This window comes from Spermophilus citellus (genome assembly GCF_964194105.1).
Source record: "Spermophilus citellus genome assembly, chromosome: 11".
Lineage (NCBI taxonomy): Eukaryota > Metazoa > Chordata > Mammalia > Rodentia > Sciuridae > Spermophilus > Spermophilus citellus.
In genome coordinates, this window is record NC_138192.1 from 91851075 (window position 1) to 91872376 (window position 21302).

The 21302-nt window shown below is 35.6% G+C and overlaps 1 protein-coding gene across 1 annotated transcript in view; it reads left to right on the forward strand.

Moving 5' to 3' along the window:
* Nucleotides 1–20385, forward strand: part of LOC308630923 (uncharacterized protein) — a gene marked incomplete at its 5' end in the record, with an annotated part of 50928 nt that extends 30543 nt beyond the window's left edge. The window contains 2 exons of the mRNA XM_081261735.1: nt 2490–2509; nt 20248–20385. Coding sequence (XP_081117861.1) covers nt 2490–2509; nt 20248–20289 — 62 coding nt within the window. The 3' untranslated portion in view covers nt 20290–20385. The remainder of the gene's footprint in view (nt 1–2489; nt 2510–20247) is intronic.
* Nucleotides 20386–21302: the final 917 nt, after the last annotated feature.

The window sequence follows — 21302 nt, forward strand, 5'->3', positions numbered from 1 at the left end:
TATTGCCCTTCTCAGACTATTCCCTGAAGACCTTAAAAGAGCGTACTACAGTGATACTGCCTCATCGATGTTCACAGCAGCACAATTCACAATAGCTAGACTGTGGAACCAACCCAGATGCCCTTCAATGGATGAATGGATTAAAAAATGTGGCATCTATACACCATGGAGTATTATGCAGCACTAAAAATGACAAAATCATGGAATTCGCAGGGAAATGGATGGCACTAGAGCAGATTATGCTTAGTGAAGCTAGCCAATCCCTAAAAAACAAATACCAAATGTCTTCTTTGATATAATGAGAGCAACTAAGAATAGAGAAGGTAGGAAGAGCAGGAAGAAAAGATTAACATTAAACAGAGACATGAGGTGGGAAGGAAAGGGAGAGAAAAGGGGAATTGCATGGTAATGGAGAGAGACCCTCATTGTTATACAAAATTACATATAAGAGGTTGTGAGGGGAATGGGAAAATAAACAAGGAGAGAAAAGAATTACAGTAGATGGGATAGAAAGAGAAGAGGGGAGGGGAGGGGAGGGGGGATAGTAGGGGATAGGAAAGGTAGCCGAATACAACAGTTACTAGTATGGCATTATGTAAAAATTTGGATGTTTAACTGATGTGATTCTGCAATCTTTATTTGGGGTAAAAATGGGAGTTCATAACTCACTTGAAGCTAATGCATGAAATATGATATGTCAAGAGCATTGTAAGGTTTTGAACAACCAATAAAAAAAATAAATAAATAGATAAATAAAACATAAAAATTATTGCTAAAAAATGGTAATGACCATCTGAGCTGTTAGAAAAAATGACTTGATCAATACAGGGTTGCCACAACCTTCAATTTGTTTTAAAAAAAAAGTGCAGTAAAGCAAACACCCACTAAAACAAAGAATGCCTGCAGTTTCTTAGGTTACTTTTTATTGCTGTGGTGCCAGTTACGATTTCTCCTCTTTCATTTCTTATTTTATTTGGGTCCTTCCCACCCTTGGTTAGTCTATCTAAGGGTTTGTCAATTTTGTCTTGTCAAAAAACCAACCTAGTTCTTTTTTTTTTCAGTTTTCTTTCTAGTGTCTATTTCATTTATTATTCGTCTAGTCTGTGATTTTCTTCTACTAACTTTGGACTCATTTAGTTCATCCTTTCTTAGTTCTTTAAGGTATGAAATTAGGTATTATATTTGAGAGCTTTCTTTTTTCTTTACGTGGATGTTTGTCACTATGTACTTCATTAGAATTGCTTTTGCTGCATCTCATAAGTTTTGGTATGTTGTATTTTAGTCTTCATTAGTTTGGAGATTTCACTTTTGATTTTTTTCTTTGACTCATTAATTGTTCAGGAATGTATAATTTGATTTCCATATATTTGTAAATTTTCCAACTTTAATCCTATTATTTCTAGTTTTATACCATTGTTGTAAGACATTTGATATGATTTTTCAATTTTAAATTTGATAAGACTTATTCTGTGGCCTAATAAATTATCTATCCTGGAGAATGTTCCATGGACATATGAGGAAAACGTGTATACTGCTACTCCTGTGTGGAGTTTCCTGTATAATTTGTTAGGTCCATTATAGGATTGAACAATTGTTCAAGTCTAATTTTCTGTCTGAATGATCTATCTGTTGTCAAAATTGGAATATTGAAGTCCCCTACTGTTACAGTATTGCTATGTTTCTTGTTTTGGATATGTTAATATTTACATTATATATTTATGTTCCAGTGTTGAAGTCATGTATTCTTATTATGTCCTCTTGAGAAATTGACCCCTTTATTATTACACAATAACCTAATAACCTTTTCTTGTTTTTATAATTTTTTTTACTTAAAATCTATTTTGTCTTGTATAAGAATAGTCACTTTTGCTTTCTTTTGCTTACCATTTGCATGGAATACATTTTTTCCCACCCTTCACTTTCAATTAATATATGTTCTCAAAGCTAAAGCAAGTCTCTTATAGGCAGCATATAGTTAGGTCTTCTTTTCTTGTCCAGTTAGCCACTTTATGTCTTTTGATTAGGGAATTTAATCCATTTACATTCAGGGTAATTATTAGTAGATAAGGACTTGCTGTTTCCATCTTGTTGATTATTTTCTGCTGTTTTGTGAATCTTCCGTTTCTTCCTCTCTCGCTATATTCCGTGTGTGTGTGTGTGTGTGTGTGTATGTGTGTGTTTGATTTGTTTGTTTTCTGTAAACTTTGATTCTTTTATCTTTTGTGTTCCAACTATAGATTGTAGTGTTGTGTTTATCAGTAGCTTATATGCAACATCTTAGAGTTATGACAGTCTATTTTAAGCTGATAACAATTTAACTTTGTTCACATACAAAAATTTTACACTTTTACCCCCTCAAACATACATTTTATGTTTTTGATCACAGTTTACATCCTTTTATATTACATATCCATTAAAAAATTATTGTAACTATAGCTTTATTTAATATTTTTGTCTTTTAAAATTTCTGAATTATCTTTTATTCTTAGGCAAAGAAAACACCGATATGGTAAGCAATATTTACTGTACAAAATTTTGAATTGATATTTCAGTTAATGATTTTTACTATGTTTTCTGTATGCCTTAACTCCTTGATGAATAACAACTGGTATCAATAGTGATGTTAAGTTTACATTTAGAGTTGTGATGAGGTATTTTTTTTCAAGTACAGAAATAATTTCTGTAACATGGGTCAAATGTCTGTACTGAAGTAATATGTTTTGCTTTGGGTTTATGCTTGGTTATCTTCTGTAATTGAACATGTTCTGAATTTAGCTTTATGACTTAAGTTTTATTAACTATAGTTATCATTTGAAATTGGTGGAGCATATATTTACCTTTGTGGTGTACAATTGTTAAATCATGGTCAAATAGAAGTGAAGGGGTATTTTTAATTACTTTAAAACAAGCATTAAAAGCTCTATTTGCATAAAAATTGGGAAAATTATACTTCTACTTTTTATAAAGGAAATTTATGAAGGAAGCATGCTTTTAAAAACTAGTTTGACAGGAAGAAAGGATAAGAGTTGCAGTCTTATATCAGCATTGAATGTTGTGTATTTTTATTGTGTTTTAAAAAAATTTTTTTTTGAGTTTATGGTATTACAAGTCTTGATTCACAGAATTATTCCTTTACTTACCTGAATACTTACTTTCCTGAGAGTGGAATTGGTCAGGCTAATCTGAATAAAGACCAAAAGCTCAGTGTAGAATTGTACTTTCCTAAGCAATTTTATGATCACAAGAATTTGTACAGAGATGAAAAAATAATTATTCCAAAGTTTATTTTCTCTCTTTCTCAAAGTCAGTCTCTCTCCTTTTTCCTCATTCTTCCTCTCCCCCTCCCCTTATGCTTTCCTGTCTTCCTCCCTAATTATAAGAGTTGAAGCATAATCAATTTTTTTTATTGCTAATCAGTACTTAAAATTATAATCAGGTATTAAATTGCTAATGTGGTAGTAAGTAATAAAAGTCACTGAAACTCTTAGCAAACACAAACACTTATTTAGGATGTAAAACAAGTGATACATAGCATATCTGAAGATAACTTTTGAAATGTTTTTATTTGTAAGCATTCTTTTGTAACTTACTACTTGCACTGTAGATTGGACATTATTTATTCAACTTAAATTTTATCTTAATATGTATTTCATTTTTAAGCACTGTTCACATCTAAACTAAAGCAAAGACAGAATTCTTCCCATGGATTTAAAATAAACTTCTTTCAAGATACCTTTGTAAAGGAAGTTCCCTGTATATTATTACTCTGTGGATTCATGTATTGATGCAAAATTTATTTCAACCTTTGAAAACTAGAGAGTGTATATAAGAAGAATTTTGCTCTGAAGAAATGTTGCACAATAGCAAGCATATGGAAAGGAGACTATTATGTCCTAAGATTTACCAGATGGATAACCCCATCTTGGTTGTAGATATTGGGAACAATACTGAAACCACGAAAAATCTAGTTTCAACCTGCCCAATGAAGTCCATGACTCCAGAAAGAGAGTAACAAGAAAATAAAAAGTTTAATTGGCAACAAGGTGGCAGGTAGAAGAAGTAGAGTTGTCACTCTAATTCCATCTTGCCAAGGGTCATAGGTGAAAGCTTATATGGGATTTCTGGGGAGTCTAATTTTAACCACAGCCAGGTGGTCACTGGGATGGTCATTAATTTTTGCAGTAATAAGTTCTCTTGACATGATTTTGAGATTGTCCCCAAGTTGTCAGGCATTCCTATAAGCCTTTTAAAGACACATTACCAATTAGGAGGTCATATGACTGGCAGTGTTCAAGCAGGACCAAATTCAGTTAATTTTGGGAGCAATGAGGAATAACGAAGTGAGGCAAAACAGAAACAATGAAAAACAGACTTGCTAGTGGTAGAAGCAATTTAGCACATTCATTGACTTCCATTCTCCACTGTTTGTTTCATTACATAATCCTGTATGAGGTGAGAAAGGAGGGGTACCAATTCAATCTGGCTACTTCTGCTGTACAGGGATATAGTAAGGGACCACAAACAGAGATCTGCTGATCAGAAAATTCTTTAGTTCCACTTTTTGGTCCCTGATTAAGGGATAAGGTTTCCTGTTCTGTCATATCATGACATTGCCCCTGGTATAGCCTTTTGTATACATTTTCCCTGTAGGTGGAACAATATATTGCACAGCACGGTATAAGTCCCAGGCAAATGATTCCTGTCAATCTTTTAGTAAGAGTTTTTCCACAAGAGTTTCCCCAGAACCATATGGAAACCATCCATTTAGATTTAAAGTGCAGTCATAGGTCCTTGTCTTAATTTGGGTGTGCATGGCCTGCAGAGCTAAAGAGATGTTTCCTGAATTGTCTCGAATATATATTCACCATTCAGCTTTTATAATTGCACATGTTCTTCCCTGAGGTACAGTTGAAATATCTGATGCCATTCAGTTTAAGAGAACACCTTTTTTCATCAAAGCTACTTCTATATTAAGTAAGGAGATCTTTTTAGCACTGTTATTTAAGCTCTCTTTCCCATGCACCACAATACATCTTCCAGACTAATCTGAGGAATAAATCCTGACACTAGATGATCATACCACTGAAAAACAGATTGAGTCCAGCTATGAAGGAAGTTGGGAAGATTTGTGGACTAATCTATTTCCTTTACCCATCTCCCATTTATCCAAGTATACCCTATGGTACATCTCCCCAGCCAACTTTGGGAAAACCAGGGCCAGAAATTCATTCCATGTAGCCATGGCTAACTATGTATTTTTGGACCTGAGTATTCAGTCAGTTCCAAACCAGTCTTAGACCTGTAAAATCACAACATAATGACATTGATAAATAGGAACTTTTCCTCACTCCCAAGTGCATCTAAGCCATATATGTGTGATCATGTTGCTCTCAACAGATTATAGCCTTATGATTTAGCTCTCCTGTAGTAGGTGTAAGGAAGATAAATTCATCTAAGATTTGGAAGTATCTTCTTTGTATCTATGGTTGTTTGCTAGGATTTTGGAGAGCCGTGGTATGGATTTATCTGATTGGGCTTTACAAATGTCAGGTGTTTCCTTGATCTTGTGTGACTTATCAAAGGCTGATACCTGTCATTATAATGCAGTAGTGAACAGTTAGTAGAATGACATGGGTTCCTGTCCATTTAATATAGATAGGAAGCACTCTGTCACAGGAGGGAGATTGTGGAATATTATATGTGATGGGCCTGGTGGCATGTAAGAAACTTATGCATAGAGGTTTGTTCTAAAGATTGGACATAGTCTTTAATAGATTGTTCTTTAGAGCAAAAATTCATATTTGTGTCATGTATGGGGCCTGGAATGGTCTACCATATAAGATTTTTAAAGGACTTAATTTAACCTTGCCTTAGGGAACCACATGTATCCTCAGCAGTAGGGGAATAGGCAAAATGTTGTACCATGTTAGTTGTGTTTCTCAGCATAATTTAGCTATATTCTTTTTTTTAAAAAAAGAGAGAATTTTTATTATTTATTTTTAGACACAACATCTTTATTTTTATTTTTTATTTTATTATTTATTTTTGGACACAACATCTTTATTTTATTTTTATGTGGTGCTGAGGATCGAACCCAGCGCCCTGTGCATGCCAGGCGTGTGCGTTACCGCTTGAGCCACATCCCCAGCCCAGCTATATTCTTTTTTAAGGTTTTTTTTTTTTTCCCACCAGTTGATTATAGCCTTCAGGTTAAATGAAGTTTGCATTTGGTGCCTACTGTACAACTTGTGAAGGAAATGTGGGATCATTGTCACTCTATGGTTTTTGGCAATCCATATCTTGGTATCATCATTACTTCTATCCCCATTTTTTTTTTAGGCAGGGAAGGGCTCTACCCATGCAAAAATTATCTACCAAAATCAATAAGTTACAAAAGTTACCTAACACTGAACGCATTTGCATAAAGCTGATCTTCCAGTCTTGATAGAGAATTCTCCTTAGTAATGAGGTTTTTCATTGGAAGCTATAAGGAGGTCTTTTGAATATTTTTTAACACATATTATCCTCGTGTTAACAATTTCACAAACCAGTATAGACCAGGACTAGTTTTATAGTTTTGCGTTCATTGTAAGGTGGCACCTTGACTGTGCTGGGTACTATAGTGAACTCGTTCTAGCATTCAAAGAACAAGGGCCTCTGATCTTAATATGAAGTACACAATTAATATGATGATATTAATAAGGAGGCACTTTCATCCTCAAGGAGATCCCTTGGTAAAACCCCAGTGTATTGTTTGTTTACAGACTTCCTTTGAGTAGTTAGGTGAGAAATCAGGAAAATTTTTCTAAGGCAATAGGGGGCCAATCATAGCAGGGATTTTTAATTTTGTTTCCCATTCATCTGCCTGGTTGGCTAGTTTACTTTTTCAACATCATTATGTTCTAATTAATGGCCAGGGAAATGCTGATTGCAGGCTATTGAGTCTTATTTTACATCATCTAACAACTATAGGATCTCAGTGCACGTTTTATATCTTTTTGCTTTAGTCTTAACAATTTATTTTACTTGTAGATTGCCCTGTGGGCATGCATGACCTTGAAAGCAAACCTAGAATCAGTATAGTTGTCAACTCTTCCCTTCTGAGAGGATGAGAGTTTGTGTAAGTGTGATTAGTTTGGCCTTTTGAGCTGAGGTTTCAGGTGACAGAATATCAGCCTCTATAGTTTCCAGGAGTGTCACAATAGCATATCTTGCATATCTCTTACCTGTTTCAAGAAACTGTAGAAAGTTCCATGTCAGGATCTTATAGGGATTTATTATTAAGGTTTGGTCTGCTCGAATAGACCATCTCAATGACTTATAAAACAGTCATGCTATATTGTACCTTCATTTGCGAGTAGCCAGATTTAAGTTGGAAGAAACCTGAAGCTAACATTCAGTTTGTCTCTAATAATAGTCTGATACTTGCCCATTCTCTCTGCTGTCAACTACTAACCCCTTCTTTGTTCTAATAAAGTCATTACATGTTGAGGGACATGCATGCTGTGGTAGGTTGTCCCAAAATGAATTTGTCAGCCTCCTGCAGCAGGTCACAGGTAGTAGCAACTGCCTTCAAGCTGAGTGACCATCCTTTCACAGTCTGGTCTGGTTGTTTTGAAATGTATGCCATAAGATGCAGTGTGGAACCCAACTTTGGGATTTGTACCCTCAACCTTAAACCATTTTTTTATGCACATAGAGACTGAAAGGCTTGTCAGAATGAGGTAGTCCCAAAACCAGAGCCCAAATCAATCTGACCTTAATGGTGTCTAAAGCTTGTTGACACTAAGTGGTTCAATCAAAAGGTTCTATTCCTTTATGGGCTTCATAAAGGTTTGACTTTGAGACCAAATTTCGGAATCCAGATGTGACAGAGAGGCCTGTTATGTCCCAAAATCCTCATAACTGTGTTTGGGTGGTAGGAGTTTTTAGGCAGATTATAGTCCTTTTTCGGTCTAGTAACAGTTTTTTCTATCCCTTAGAAATAGTAAATCCTAGGTATAAACCTGTGCTTGCATATCTAAGTTTTTTTTTTGAGATATTTTGTAACTCCAGTGAGTCACATGACTTAAAACTTTATAAACTGTACAAAATGTAGTTCATATGTAGGGCTAATGATTACCAAATATTGTTATTATAATAGTTGTTACAGTGTGTTGTTTCAATATATTGTAATAACAGTATTTTGTATTAACATTGTAATAACAACCATCCATATGTTGTAATACAATAGTCCTATGTCAGTTCAAGGTAACATAAATCTTTGGTCAAGACCTCACTGAATAGTACAGAGGAGTTTTTGAATGCCTGTGTGTTCAAACAGTTCCAACAATTCCAGCAGAATTGTCGAGTAACCCTTGTATCAGGATTCTGGTATTTAAAGGCAAACAGAAGTTGAGACTGGACATGCAAGGATATGTAGAAGAAAGAATACTTTAATTCTAACACTAAGAATCATCCATATGATTCTGAGACATAGGTAAATAATGTATATAGTACCATTGTGTGGCTGTCTTGCATGACTCCATTTACGTCCTGAACAAATCTATATTCATCAGAGTGAGGGTTTTTTTTAATTGGTTGTTCACAACATTACAAAGCTCTTGACATATCATATTTCATACATTAGATTGAAGTGGGTTATGAACCCCCAATTTTACCCCAAATGCAGATTGCAGAATCACGTTGGTTACACATCCAAAATTTTACATAATGCCCTATTAGTAATTGTTGTATTCTGCTACCTTTCCTATCCCCTACTATCCCCACTCCCCTCCCCTCCCATCTTTTCTCTCTACCCCATCTACTGTAATTCATTTCTCTCCTTGTTTATTTTCCCATTCCCCTCACAACCTCTTATATGTAATTTTGTATAGCAATGAGGGTCTCCCTTCATTTCCATGCAATTTCCCTTTTCTCTCCCTTTCCCTCCCATCTCATGTCTCTGTTTAATGTTAATATTTTCTTCCTGCTCTTCCTCCCTGCTCTGTTCATAGTTGCTCTCATTATATCAAAGAAGACATTTGGTATTTGTTTTTTAGGGATTGATTAGCTTCACTAAGCATAATCTGCTCTAGTGCCACCCATTTCCTTGCAAATTCTATGATTTTGTCATTTTTTATTGCTGCATAGTACTCCATTGTGTATAGATGCCACATTTTTTAATCCATTCATCTATTGAAGGGCATCTGGGTTGGTTCCACAGTCTAGCTATTGTGAATTGTGCTGCTGTGAACATCGATGTGGCAGTATCCCTGTAGCATGCTCTTTTAAGGTCTTCAGGGAATAGTCCAAGAAGGGCAATAGCTGGGTCAAATGGTGGTTCCATTCCCAGCTTTCCAGGAATCTCCAAACTGCTTTCCAAATTGGCCGCACCAATTTGCAGTCCCACCAGCAATGTACAAGTGTACCCTTTTCTCCACATCCTCGCCAGCACTTGTTGTTGTTTGACTTCATAATGGCTGCCAATCTTACTGGAGTGAGATGGTATCTTAGGGTGGTTTTGATTTGCATTTCTCTGACTGCTAGAGATGGTGAGCATTTTTTCATGTATTTGTTGATTGATTGTATATCCTCCTCTGAGAAGTGTCTGTTCAGGTCCTTGGCCCATTTGTTGATTGGGTTATTTGTTATCTTATTGTCTAATTTTTTGAGTTCTTTGTATACTCTGGATATTAGGGCTCTATCTGAAGTGTGAGGAGTAAAAATTTGTTCCCAGGATGTAGGCTCCCTATTTACCTCTCTTATTGTTTCTCTTGCTGAGAAAAAACTTTTTAGTTTAAGTAAGTCCCATTTGTTGATTCTTGTTATTAACTCTTGTGCTATGGGTGTCCTATTGAGGTATTTGGAGCCCGACCCCACAATATGTAGATCGGAGCCAACTTTTTCTTCTATCAGACGCAGAGTCTCTGATTTGATATCAAGCTCCTTGATCCATTTTGAGTTAACTTTTGTGCATGGCGAGAGAAAGGGATTCAGTTTCATTTTGTTGCATATGGGTTTCCAGTTTTCCCAACACCATTTGTTGAAGATGCTATCCTTCCTCCACTGCATGCTTTTAGCCCCTTTATCAAATATAAGATAGTTGCAACTTTGTGGATGAGTCTCTGTGTCCTCTATTCTATACCATTGGTCCACCCGCCTGTTTTGGTACCAGTACCATGCTGTTTTTGTCACTATTGCTCTGTAATATAGTTTGAAATCTGGTATCGCTATACCACCTGATTCACACTTCCTGTTTAGAATTGCTTTTGCTATTCTGGGTCTTTTATTTTTCCATATGAATTTCATGATTGCTTTATCTATTTCTACAAGAAATGCCGTTGGGATTTTGATTGGCATTGCATTAAACCTATAGAGAACTTTTGGTAATGTCGCCATTTTGATGATGTTAGTTCTGCCTATCCATGAACAGGGTATATTTTTCCATCTTCTAAGATCTTCTTCTACTTCTCTCTTTAGGGTTCTATAGTTTTCATTGTATAAATCTTTCACCTCTTTTGTTAGGTTGATTCCCAAGTATTTTATTTTTTTTGAGGATATTGTGAATGAGGTGTTTTTCCTCATTTCCAATTCAGAAGTTTTGTCGCTGATATACAGAAATGCCTTTGATTTATGCGTGTTGATTTTATATCCTGCCACTTTGCTGAATTCATTTATTAGTTCTAGTAGTTTCTTTGTAGACCCTTTTGGGTCTTCTAGGTATAGAATCATGTCATCTGCAAATAGTGGTAATTTAAGTTCTTCTTTTCCTATTTTTATGCCTTTAATTTCTTTCGTCTAATTGCTCTGGCCAGTGTTTCGAGAACTATATTGAATAGAAGTGGTGATAGAGGGCATCCCTGTCTTGTTCCAGATTGTAGAGGGAATGCCTTTAACTTTTGTCCATTCAGAATGATGCTAGCCTGAGGCTTAGCATAGATAGCTTTTACAATGTCAAGGTAAGTTCCTGTTTTCCCTAGTTTTTCTAATGTTTTGAACATAAAGGGATGCTGTACTTTGTCGAATGCTTTCTCTGCGTCCACGAGATGATCATATGGTTCTTATCTTTAAATCTATTGATGTGGTGAATAACATTTATTGATTTCTGTATATTGAACCATCCTTACATCCCAGGGATGAATCCTACTTGATCATGGTGCACAGTTTTTTTGATGTGTTTTTGTATCCGATTCGCCAGAATTTTATTGAGGATTTTTGCATCTAGGTTCATTAGAGATATTGGTCTGTAGTTTTCTTTCTTTGAGGTGTCTTTGTCTGGTTTCGGAATCAGGGTGATGTTGGCCTCATAGAATGAATTTGGAAGAGCTCCCTCTTTTTCTATTTCCTGAAATAACTTGAAAAGTATTGGTATTAATTTTTCTTTAAAGGTTTTGTAAAACTCCGCTGTATACCCATCCGGTCCTGGGCTTTTCTTGGTTGGTAGTCTTTTGATGGCTTCTTCAATTTCATCCATTGATATTGGTCTGTTCAAATTGTGTGTATCCTCCTGACTCAGTCTGGGCAAATCATATGACTTAAGAAATTTATCGATGTCTTCACTATCTTCTATTTTATTGGAATATAGGTTTTCAAAATAATTTCTAATTGTCTTCTGTATTTCTGTAGCATCTGTTGTGATATTGCCTTTTTCATCCCGTATGTTTGTAATTTGAGTTCTCTCTCCTCTTCGTTAGCATGGCTAAAGGTCTGTTGATCTTATTTATTTTTTTGAAGAACCAACTTTTAGTTTTGTTAATTTTTTCAATAGTTTCTTTTGTTTCAATTTCATTGATTTCCGCTCTGATTTTAATTATTTCTTGTCTTCTGCTACATTTGCTGTTGTTTTGCTCTTCCTTTTCTAGGGCTTTGAGATGAAGTGTGAGCTCATTTATTTGTTGGTTTTTTCTTTTTTTGAGGAATGACCACCAGGCGATGAATTTCCCTCTTAAAACTGCTTTCATTGTGTCCCATAGATTCCGATATGTTGTGTCTGTATTTTCATTTATCTCTAAGAATTTTTTGATTTCCTCCTTTATGTCTTCTGTAACCCATGATCATTCAGTAACATATTGTTCATTTTCCATGTGATGTAGGATTTTTCCTTCCTTCTTTTATCATTGATTTCCAGTTTCATTCCATTATAGTCAGATAAAATGCATGGTATTATCTCCACCCCTTTATATTTACTGAGGGTTGCCCTATGGCATAATATATGGTCTATTTTTGAGAAGGATCCATGTGCTGCTGAGAAAATAGTGTATCCACTTGATGATGGTTGATATATTCTATATATGTCAGTTAAGTCTAGGTTATTGATTGTGATATTGAGTTCTATAGTTTCTTTATTCAAGTTTTGTTTGGAGGATCTGTCCAATGGTGAGAGAGGTGTGTTGAAGTCACCCATAATTATTGTGTTGTGGTCTAGTTGATTCTTGAACTTGAGGAGAATTTGTTTTATGAACTTCGCAGCACCATTATTTGGTGCATAAATATTGATAATTGTTATGTCTTGTTGTTGAATGGTTCCTTTTAACAGTATATAATGTCCTTCTTTATCCCTTTTGATTAACTTAGTCTTGAAGTCGATTTTATTCGATATGAGGATGGCCACCCCTGCTTGCTTACGAGGACCGTGTGCATGGTATATTTTTTCCCATCCTTTCACCTTCAGTCTGTGTATGTCTTTTCCAGTCAGATGTGTCTCCTGGAGGCAGCATATTGTTGGATTTGTTTTTTTAATCCATGATACCAGCCTATGTCGCTTTATTGGAGAGTTTAAGCCATTAACATTCAGAGTTACTATTGATATATGGTTTGTGCTTACATCCATGTTTGATTATTTATCCTTTTTTTAAAAAAATTAGTTTGTTTCTCCATGATTATCTTTCCCCTCGCCCTCTGTCTTTACCGAGGCACTTCCCACTGATGGTTTTGGTTATTGTTTTTCATTTCTTCCTCGTGTAGTGTTTTGCTCAAAATGCTTTGCAATGCTGGTTTTCTGGCTACAAAATCTTTTAACTTTTATCATGAAAGATTTTTATTTCGTTGTCATACCTGAAGCTTAATTTTGCTGGATACAGAATTCTTGGTTGGCATCCATTGTCTTTCAGTGTTTGAAATACATTTTTCCAGGATCTTCTTGCTTTCAGTGTCTGTGATAAAAAATCCTTTGTTAACCTTATTGGTTTACCCCTGAATGTAATCTGCCTCCTTTCTCTTGTAGCTTTTAATATTTTCTCTTTTTTCTGTATATTGGATATCTTCATAACAATGTGTCTTGGCGTTGGTCTACTGTGATTTTGTGTGCTCGGTGTCCTGTATGCATCTTCAATTTGTATATCTGTTTCCTTTTTTATTTCTGGAAAGTTTTCTGTCATTATTTCATTCAGCAGGTTACTCATTCCCTTGGTTTGAATCTCTGTACCTTCTTCTATCCCGATGACTCGTAAGTTTGTTTTTTTTAATGTTATCCCATAACTCTTGGATGTTTTTCTCATGATTTTTTACCAGCCTTTCTGAGTTGGCTAGACTCTTTTCAAGATGATATATTTTGTCTTCATTATCTGATGTTCTGGCTTCTACTTGCTCCACTCTGTTAGTGATACTCTCAATTGAGTTTTTAATTTGGTTTATCGTTTCCTTCATTTCTAGAATTATTTTTTGATTCTTTTTTATAATCTCTATCTCCTGATAAAGATGCTTAACTTCTTCTTTTATCTGTTTATGTAATTCATTCTCAATGTGTTCTTTCGCTGCTTGAATTTGCTGTCTCGTATCCTCTTTAAGGTTCCATTCCATCTGTCTAAAGTGTTCCTTGAGTTCTTTATATGACCATTTTTCTGATGACTCTAGGTCCTCCTGAATATTTAGGCTGTCCTGCATTGTTTGTACTCCTTTTCTTCCTTGCTTTTTGAAGCTGCTCATATTACTTCTTGTTCTGTTTGACTGATGAGTTACTGTTTACTCCTATAAATTTATTAGATGCTTGGGAGGAAAGGTATTAGAAGGGAAGGGAAGAAGTCACTAAAGAGAATGAGAGTAAGCAGGTAGAATTCAAGGAAGGGGGGGGATAAGATAATTGAAAAGAAATGAAAAGACAAAAGAAGAAAAAAATAGGAAATAAAAAAAGAAAAAAAAATTTAAAAACAAATAATAAAAAAATTAAAATTAAAATTAGAAGAAAAAAAAATTTAAAAAAAATTGTAAAAAAAAATTTAAAAAAACAACAAGAAAGAAAAATGAAAGTGAAAGAAAAACCTAAATCAAAAAAAAAGAGAAAAGAAAAAAAGAAAAAAAAACTAATAAATGCAGTCTTAGAGTTTGATTAACTTCTCTTAGTAGGTGGCGTTGTGCCCACCAGGCCAGGTTTCTCCTGTCAATACGCGGGAACCAATCACTGTGCAGCAGCTCCTCCCAGACTGGGCGAGTCTCCAATCCTGAGTGCCTAGGGCCTCCTCTTGTGTCTAGTCACTTCCCACTTTCCCTCTAGCCAGGCCCCTCTCATGGGTGCCGCTCACCACAATACTGGCTACACGCCAGGTCTGCTGCTCCCTGGAGCCCTGTTTTCATGAACGACTGGGCACACTCTTCCAGTTTGCCATTCCCTCAGACCCTAAGTTTGTAGAGCTTGGGGCTGAGAATCCTCAGCGAATTTTACTTGCCCTCCGGTAGCCACGCCCCCGGTAGCTGGTGCAAGAGACCTCAGCTGTCAGCCCTGGTGGGAGCGGTAGTTCCGCGCCACGTCTGATTCCCTCGGGCTGGCTATCGCGCTCACGGGACAGCTGGGAGGGGCCCTTAAGGTTTCCCCGATGTGTGGAGAGGGAAGGCTAGGGAATTACGCACCTGTAACTTCAATGAAGTTATCTCCTCCGCCGCAGTCTGATGACGTCAGTTCTCTGCCATGGTGGTGTCTCTTGCAAATGGGGACAGTTCGTTTCCCTTTGCTGGACGACCAATGCAACGGGTGGTTCCTTACTGTCTCTCCCAAGCCCCGTTTCAAACCTATGGCCACTACCTATGAAGGCTCGGTAGGCATTTACCTCCGTAGGATGAGAAGGTCTGACCAGTTGTTTCAGCCGGATGGATTAGTGCTGAGTCACAGCTGTTTGTCTGCGGGAAGCAGGTGAATGGGAGCTTGAATTCAGCCGATCCAGGCTCAGAGTGTGTTCTGAGAGGCCCAGACTGTTCGCCCCAGATCCACGTCAGCTCAGCATTGCCTAGTGATCCCAGAAGATGCCTCTCTGCTTCTGCCGTCACATGGTATTCTTCCTGATTCAGTGTCTAAAGTTCATTCTTCTCATAAGGACACCAATCATATCGGACTATCTTCCCCTTCCCTTCCCGATCCAGAGTGAGGGGTTTTGACTATGAGGATTGCAGTGTTACAGGGGGACTGGCAGGGTCTGATTAGGTTTGTGTTTCTGATTTTTTTTCAGTCTTACTGTGTTGCCCAGGCTGACCTTAAACTTGTAATCCTCCTATCTGAGCCTCCTGAGTAGCTGGAATGTGCCATCATGCCCAAATTTACACCTGATTTTTATGGGCTGAATGTTTCTTGTGATGCCCAACATTTCTATGACCCAGACTTCAGGTTTTATAGTATTATAGATCTCTGGGAGAAGTAGTTCTTTATCCTTCTGTTCTGATCACAGGAAGGCCTTCTGTAACTAACAATGAATGTCCTGGCAGAATTTGTATTTCCAATTGGTCTAGAGAAAAGATCACTTGAGTATTTAACTTGCATAGGGCATTGTGTCCCAAGAGGGGAATTGGACATTCCAGAATATATAGAAAGCTATCTTTTAAAGTCTTATCTTCTACTTTTCATTCCAGTAACTGGAGGAAGGACTTGTCTTGAATTTCTCTCAATATTCCTGTTACTTTGGTAAAAGTTTTAGCTTTCTTTCCTGGTTTGGTCTTTAACACAAATTAGGAAGAACCTGTATCTACAAGGAAGTCAATTGGTTGATTCCTCTACTGTCACTTGTACTCAGGGCTATGTAGGAAAACAAGGATAGGATCTGTGAGAACTCCTGTGCCCATCAATCTTCATGGATGAAAAGAGCTGTTATTTGTAAAGGATCCTTTCAGTATGGAAGATTAGTACTTTTTCAGTTTAACATGTCAGAAGTAGAAAATGGGTTATGCATCTACACATTCATCCCTCCCCACCATCTGGGGACCCTGTTTCTTCATATCCTTATCTTATTTTTATGAACATTTATTTTTTCAGTGACCTTCTTCCTTACAGTAGGCACAGTTTTTCTCCAAGGTGTACTTTCCTCTTTCAGGCGGTGCCTTCTTCCCAGTGGGGCAAAGCTTTACCTACCAAGGATGAGCCAGAAAAGTGGCATTTTGTTTGGCATCTTCTTGTTTCACATATTGTTTTCTGACATTGTTATCCTTTAAAGCAATGTCTTCAAACTGAAGTTTTGTTCCTAGAGCCCCTTCCAGGCTGTGTAATTTTTTTCTAGATGTCCATATCACTTTGTCCTATCAGTATTAAATTGACCATTCCTATATTGTCAGAATCTGTATCCGTGTTACACCTGTAGTCCTGGTATATGTTCTCTTGAAATTCTAATAGGGCTTCATCAGGTTTTTGTTGAACTTCCTTTCCCTTGTTCAGTCTCTTGGGACCTCACTCTTAGTCCTGCTAAAATGTACCAGCAGGGATGCTCTAATCAGATTTTGCCTCTAGCATCCTTAGGGTGGTTACAGTGGTAGAGACGGTTTCATTTGCTGCTAAATTATTAATGGGGTCATCCAGGTGAAGTTTATGAGCTTCTTTCTAGCTTTATCTGTTCTTATCCTCTTTTCATCCTATTTAAGCATAATATTCATTAAGATATGGACTTGACATCTACCCATGATGTGTGTTATGTAGCAAAAATGGATGAAAAGAGCTCAGTTATGTGTAAAGGATCCTTTCAGTATGGAAGATTATTACAGTTAAACATGTCAGAAGTAGAAAATGGGTTATGCATCTAGACATACTCAGCAAGTTGCCCCTGAGCATTTGCTCCTATGGGATATTGGCATAATTGAAAGTGCCCTGCTCTGCATGGTGCTCCCTGTCTGAATTACTTTCCTTGTAGGATTGAGAAAAATCCATCTGTTGCCCTGACAACCTCAGAGTGCATTTCAGACTATTCCACATGGGGGTGGTATGTTTTATTCTATAGGAAACCAGGATGATGTCCCTGTATCCTGTGAAAGTACTGCAGGGATGTTAGGATAAAAGACTCCAGGAGGGCAAGTGTTTAAAGACTGAAATAGTATTGCATCCTTTTCCTCATTCTTTGTTTTACTATTACATATAATCATAATTCCTTAATAATGACAAAATCCTGCTTATCCCTTCTGTTATCCTGATATAATAACATGTAATCCTACACATAAGTGACCTTGTTATTATTTTTCCTTTCTGTAGTATAAGTCCAACTGCAAAATGGTATAGTAATTAAGGGAGCATTTACTCCCTTCCCTTGACCCCAAGACATATTGAGACCAGACTAAAAAAAAATCATCTTTTTTAAAATCATGGAACTGTAGATATCTTCAGCCCACTTACTCAGAATTAATGCCAAAGGGTTCTTTGGGAAAACTATCACACATTTTCCATAGTACAGCACAGAAGCAATGACAGAACAGATATGGATACAGAAAAGCAAGTAACAGAAACTAAAACCAGAGATCCAGATTACAAACAGATTTAGGGTAAAGGTCTGTAACTATTCTCACTCCTGAGGGGCACTCAACTGATTGTCCCACCAGGGAGAGAAGAAAGAGCCCATATGGAGGGGAAAGGGAGTTCTTGGGCATGCATTTCAAGGTGACTAACCCTACTCCACAGGCAATTCATTGACTTACCTAGGAACTGTTATGCCACTGTCACAAATGGCATGAGAGGTGAATGGCATTGGAATTGGAAAAATGAGAGAGTGTCCTCAGCACAAATGTTGCTGCAGCCACAGAGCCTTAGCCAAATATTCCCCGATCTGAGATGGTCACTGCCACAGACCCTGCTACTCCTGATTGGCTCACCAAATTTATGTTAGTGAAAAGTCTGGTCCCCCTGCTTCCCAGTGAAGCCCATGATTCAAGGGGTGAGGGGGAGTAAGAGCTTTATCGGCAACAAGGTGGCAGGTAGAAGATGAATGACTCACTCAGATTCCATCTTGCCAAGGGTCATAGGTGAAAAACTTATATGCAGTTTCTGGGGAGTCTAATTTTAACCATAGCCAGGTGGTCACTGGAATGGTCATTTATTCTTGTAGTAATCAGTTTTCTTGACATGATTTCAAGATTCTCCCCAGGTCATGGGGCATTCCTGAATGCCTAAAGAAAGATTACTAATTAGGAGGTCATATAACTGGTAGTATTCTTTGAGGTTTTCCCTTAGTCTTCTTTTCAAGCAAGGCTGACTTCATCAGTTAATTTGGGATGGGGGAAGTGAGGAATAGGGAAGTGAGTCAAAACAGAAGAATGAAAAACAGACTTGCTAGTGCTAGGATCACTTTAATCCATTCATTTGCTTCAATATTTGAACAAAATTACAGGACAAAAAAGCTGAGCTTTGCTACTCATACCATTTATAAAAAATACTAATTGAATATATGGTTATATCACAAGAATGGGATCCTAATTAAAGTAAGTTTACTCCATGTATGTATAATATGTCAAAATACACTCTACTCTCATGTGTATCTCAAAACAACAAAAAAGAATATATGGTTATAATTGTGTATTTGTTATTAATGTTAGAAGAAACATGTCAGTGTTTTAAATTGAAATAGGAGGTACACATATTAAAATCATTGAAGTTTGAAAGGGATTTAGAGAATTTCTAGCCAACCTCTTATCTTCCTACAATTTTTTAAGCCATTGTTGTAATTTGCATGTGATTATTAGATGGACTGTAGTAGCTACTCAAGTGCTATGTAATGTAAAATCATCATGCCACTTCTAACTGTATTTATGTATGATTGAAAGGCAGTCAAAATTTTAATATAGAAATCTAACAAGTTTAATCTAGAAAATTTTTGGTTATTAGAAATATCCATCTTATAATTACTTAAAATTTAATTTTTTAAAAAGCACTAAACTGTCATTTTTATTATATTAAATGAATCAGTAGTTCATTTTACCTCTTGGTTGCCATTTTACCTTATTTCCTCTCAATTGATTAAAATGATACATTGCTTAGCAAGTATTGTTTTGAAGTCTCAGTTTTCTAAAGGAGCTTCTGTTTGTTTCTTTCTACTTCTAGTTTTTCTTCTATAATTACCTCAAGTGTTACTTTTAGTAATACAGATTGGTTATTTACCCTTACTTATGAACATCTTGAAAATGTTTTGCATTTTAAGAATGCAAAATAAAAAGCAATTACTAGAATATATATGTATATCCAATTATAGCAATAATTAGACACTTTAACCTTGTATGGAAAAGAAGCTTTAAAATCCTTTAAAATGTACATTGTACTTTTTGTAAGTTGTTAGACCATAGCATGTCCATAATTATAAATACAAAGCTTTATTTTCTTGATAAACATTTTAACTTATACTATTATAATTAAACATGATGAAAATTATTGTAGTTTGGATAGATAGTTATGGATAGTTATAAAATTTATAGAAGTTGAGGGATTGATGAAGTTTATGTAACTCATGAATTTTTGTATTATGTATTTTATTAAATTATGAATCAGACATGAATCAGCCACATAATAATTTTCCCACATTTTAAGCATTTAAGTTTTATTAGATTTCACAATAAAATTAGTGTTTTTCTTAATTTTTCTATATAAAAAATGTTTCTTATGTTTCTTTTCAAGATGTAAGAAGCAAGTACTGGGAGTATATCTCAGTTGTAAAGTTTTGGGTTTAGTCCCCAGCAGCAAAAAACAAAAACAAAACAAAAAAACTTAAGCAGCAAACTAACAGAATTTTCATTGATAGTGATGGGTTTCCAGATAATCCAGAAAAACAATTTCAGCATAATGATGTACATGAGTACATAGTGCTGTGAAACTGCATTTTATTTGAATTTAAAATCAACTTATACCTAAACTAAAGAGGAAAAGGTACTTTGGGAAGATCTGAATGCATTGTGTAATCTTGAATAAGCAAAATGGTTACAGATTACATGTTTTTTCCTCAAGTATGTAGCCAAAATATAGACATAGTCTCCAGGACTCTTTATATGTACATGTTAAAGAACCTTTTTTTTCTAAAGCTAATTTGAATAATCTCTTTATTTTAGGAAAAGAAAAGAAAGCGACTGGAACGCTTTGGACTCCTTTGATAATCTCTCCTTAACTTTTCCTCTCTAAATTTTATATATTAAAAGTAAATATAATGACCAAGTTAAAATATTTCAGTGTTCTGTCTAATCAGTTCCTTAATATTTTCACAGATATTGATTTTGTGATTATCTACTATAATTTATAAATCAAAAAATTAGTTAACTAGATTTGCTAAATTATTAGAATGGAGTCAGTTCTTTTGCCCAGGACATTGAAAGATTATCATATATTATGTGTTAAAAAAAAGTTTAAAAAAATACCCCAAATTATATAAGTTACATTTATGGCATTTACAAATTTTTAGTTACTTTGTCATGCCTTAAGTGAGTGATTATTGATAATTTATTGCAAATATATTGAATTTCCTCGTGGCGTTTTTGGTTTAAATACATATGACCACCTATTAGCTCAAAGTACTTGTTAAAATAAATTGTAAACTCAAACTTCATTATCAGTTATAGTTTAAATATAGTGAATATGATACTGTGTTACTTCATAATTTTGATGCTCTTTGTAGTAAATTTGATATAGAACAGTTGCTAAAGAAACACTGTTCAAATGTGTGACCATTTTTATGGAAAACATCTGGGATAATTATAATTAGTTCAGGATGTGTATTGTTTGTTTAAAAACCTCTTGAATTCATGGAGAAAGAAGCATATCTTTTTCTCAATGACTAGAATAATCCAAATTAATATGAAAAAAAATCGTTTATGTTATTGGTAGCTGTGGCTTAGGGTATAATTTTGGAGTATTCCAAAAGGAAATGGGAAGTAACTTTTATGTAAAATGCCAAATTGGCACTTTACACCTGTTAGTGTGTATCGTTTAGAACAGCTGTGTCTTTTATTATCAGTAAACAGATGCAGAAAGTAATGGAATGTTTTAAAGCAATATGTTAATCCTGTCTTCCACTACTGAACTGTCTCACAATATAGTGATTAAATATTGACTGTGCAGCTGTTACTTACAATTATAGAATTTCTTAGTTAATTTATCCTTCCCAGGCCCA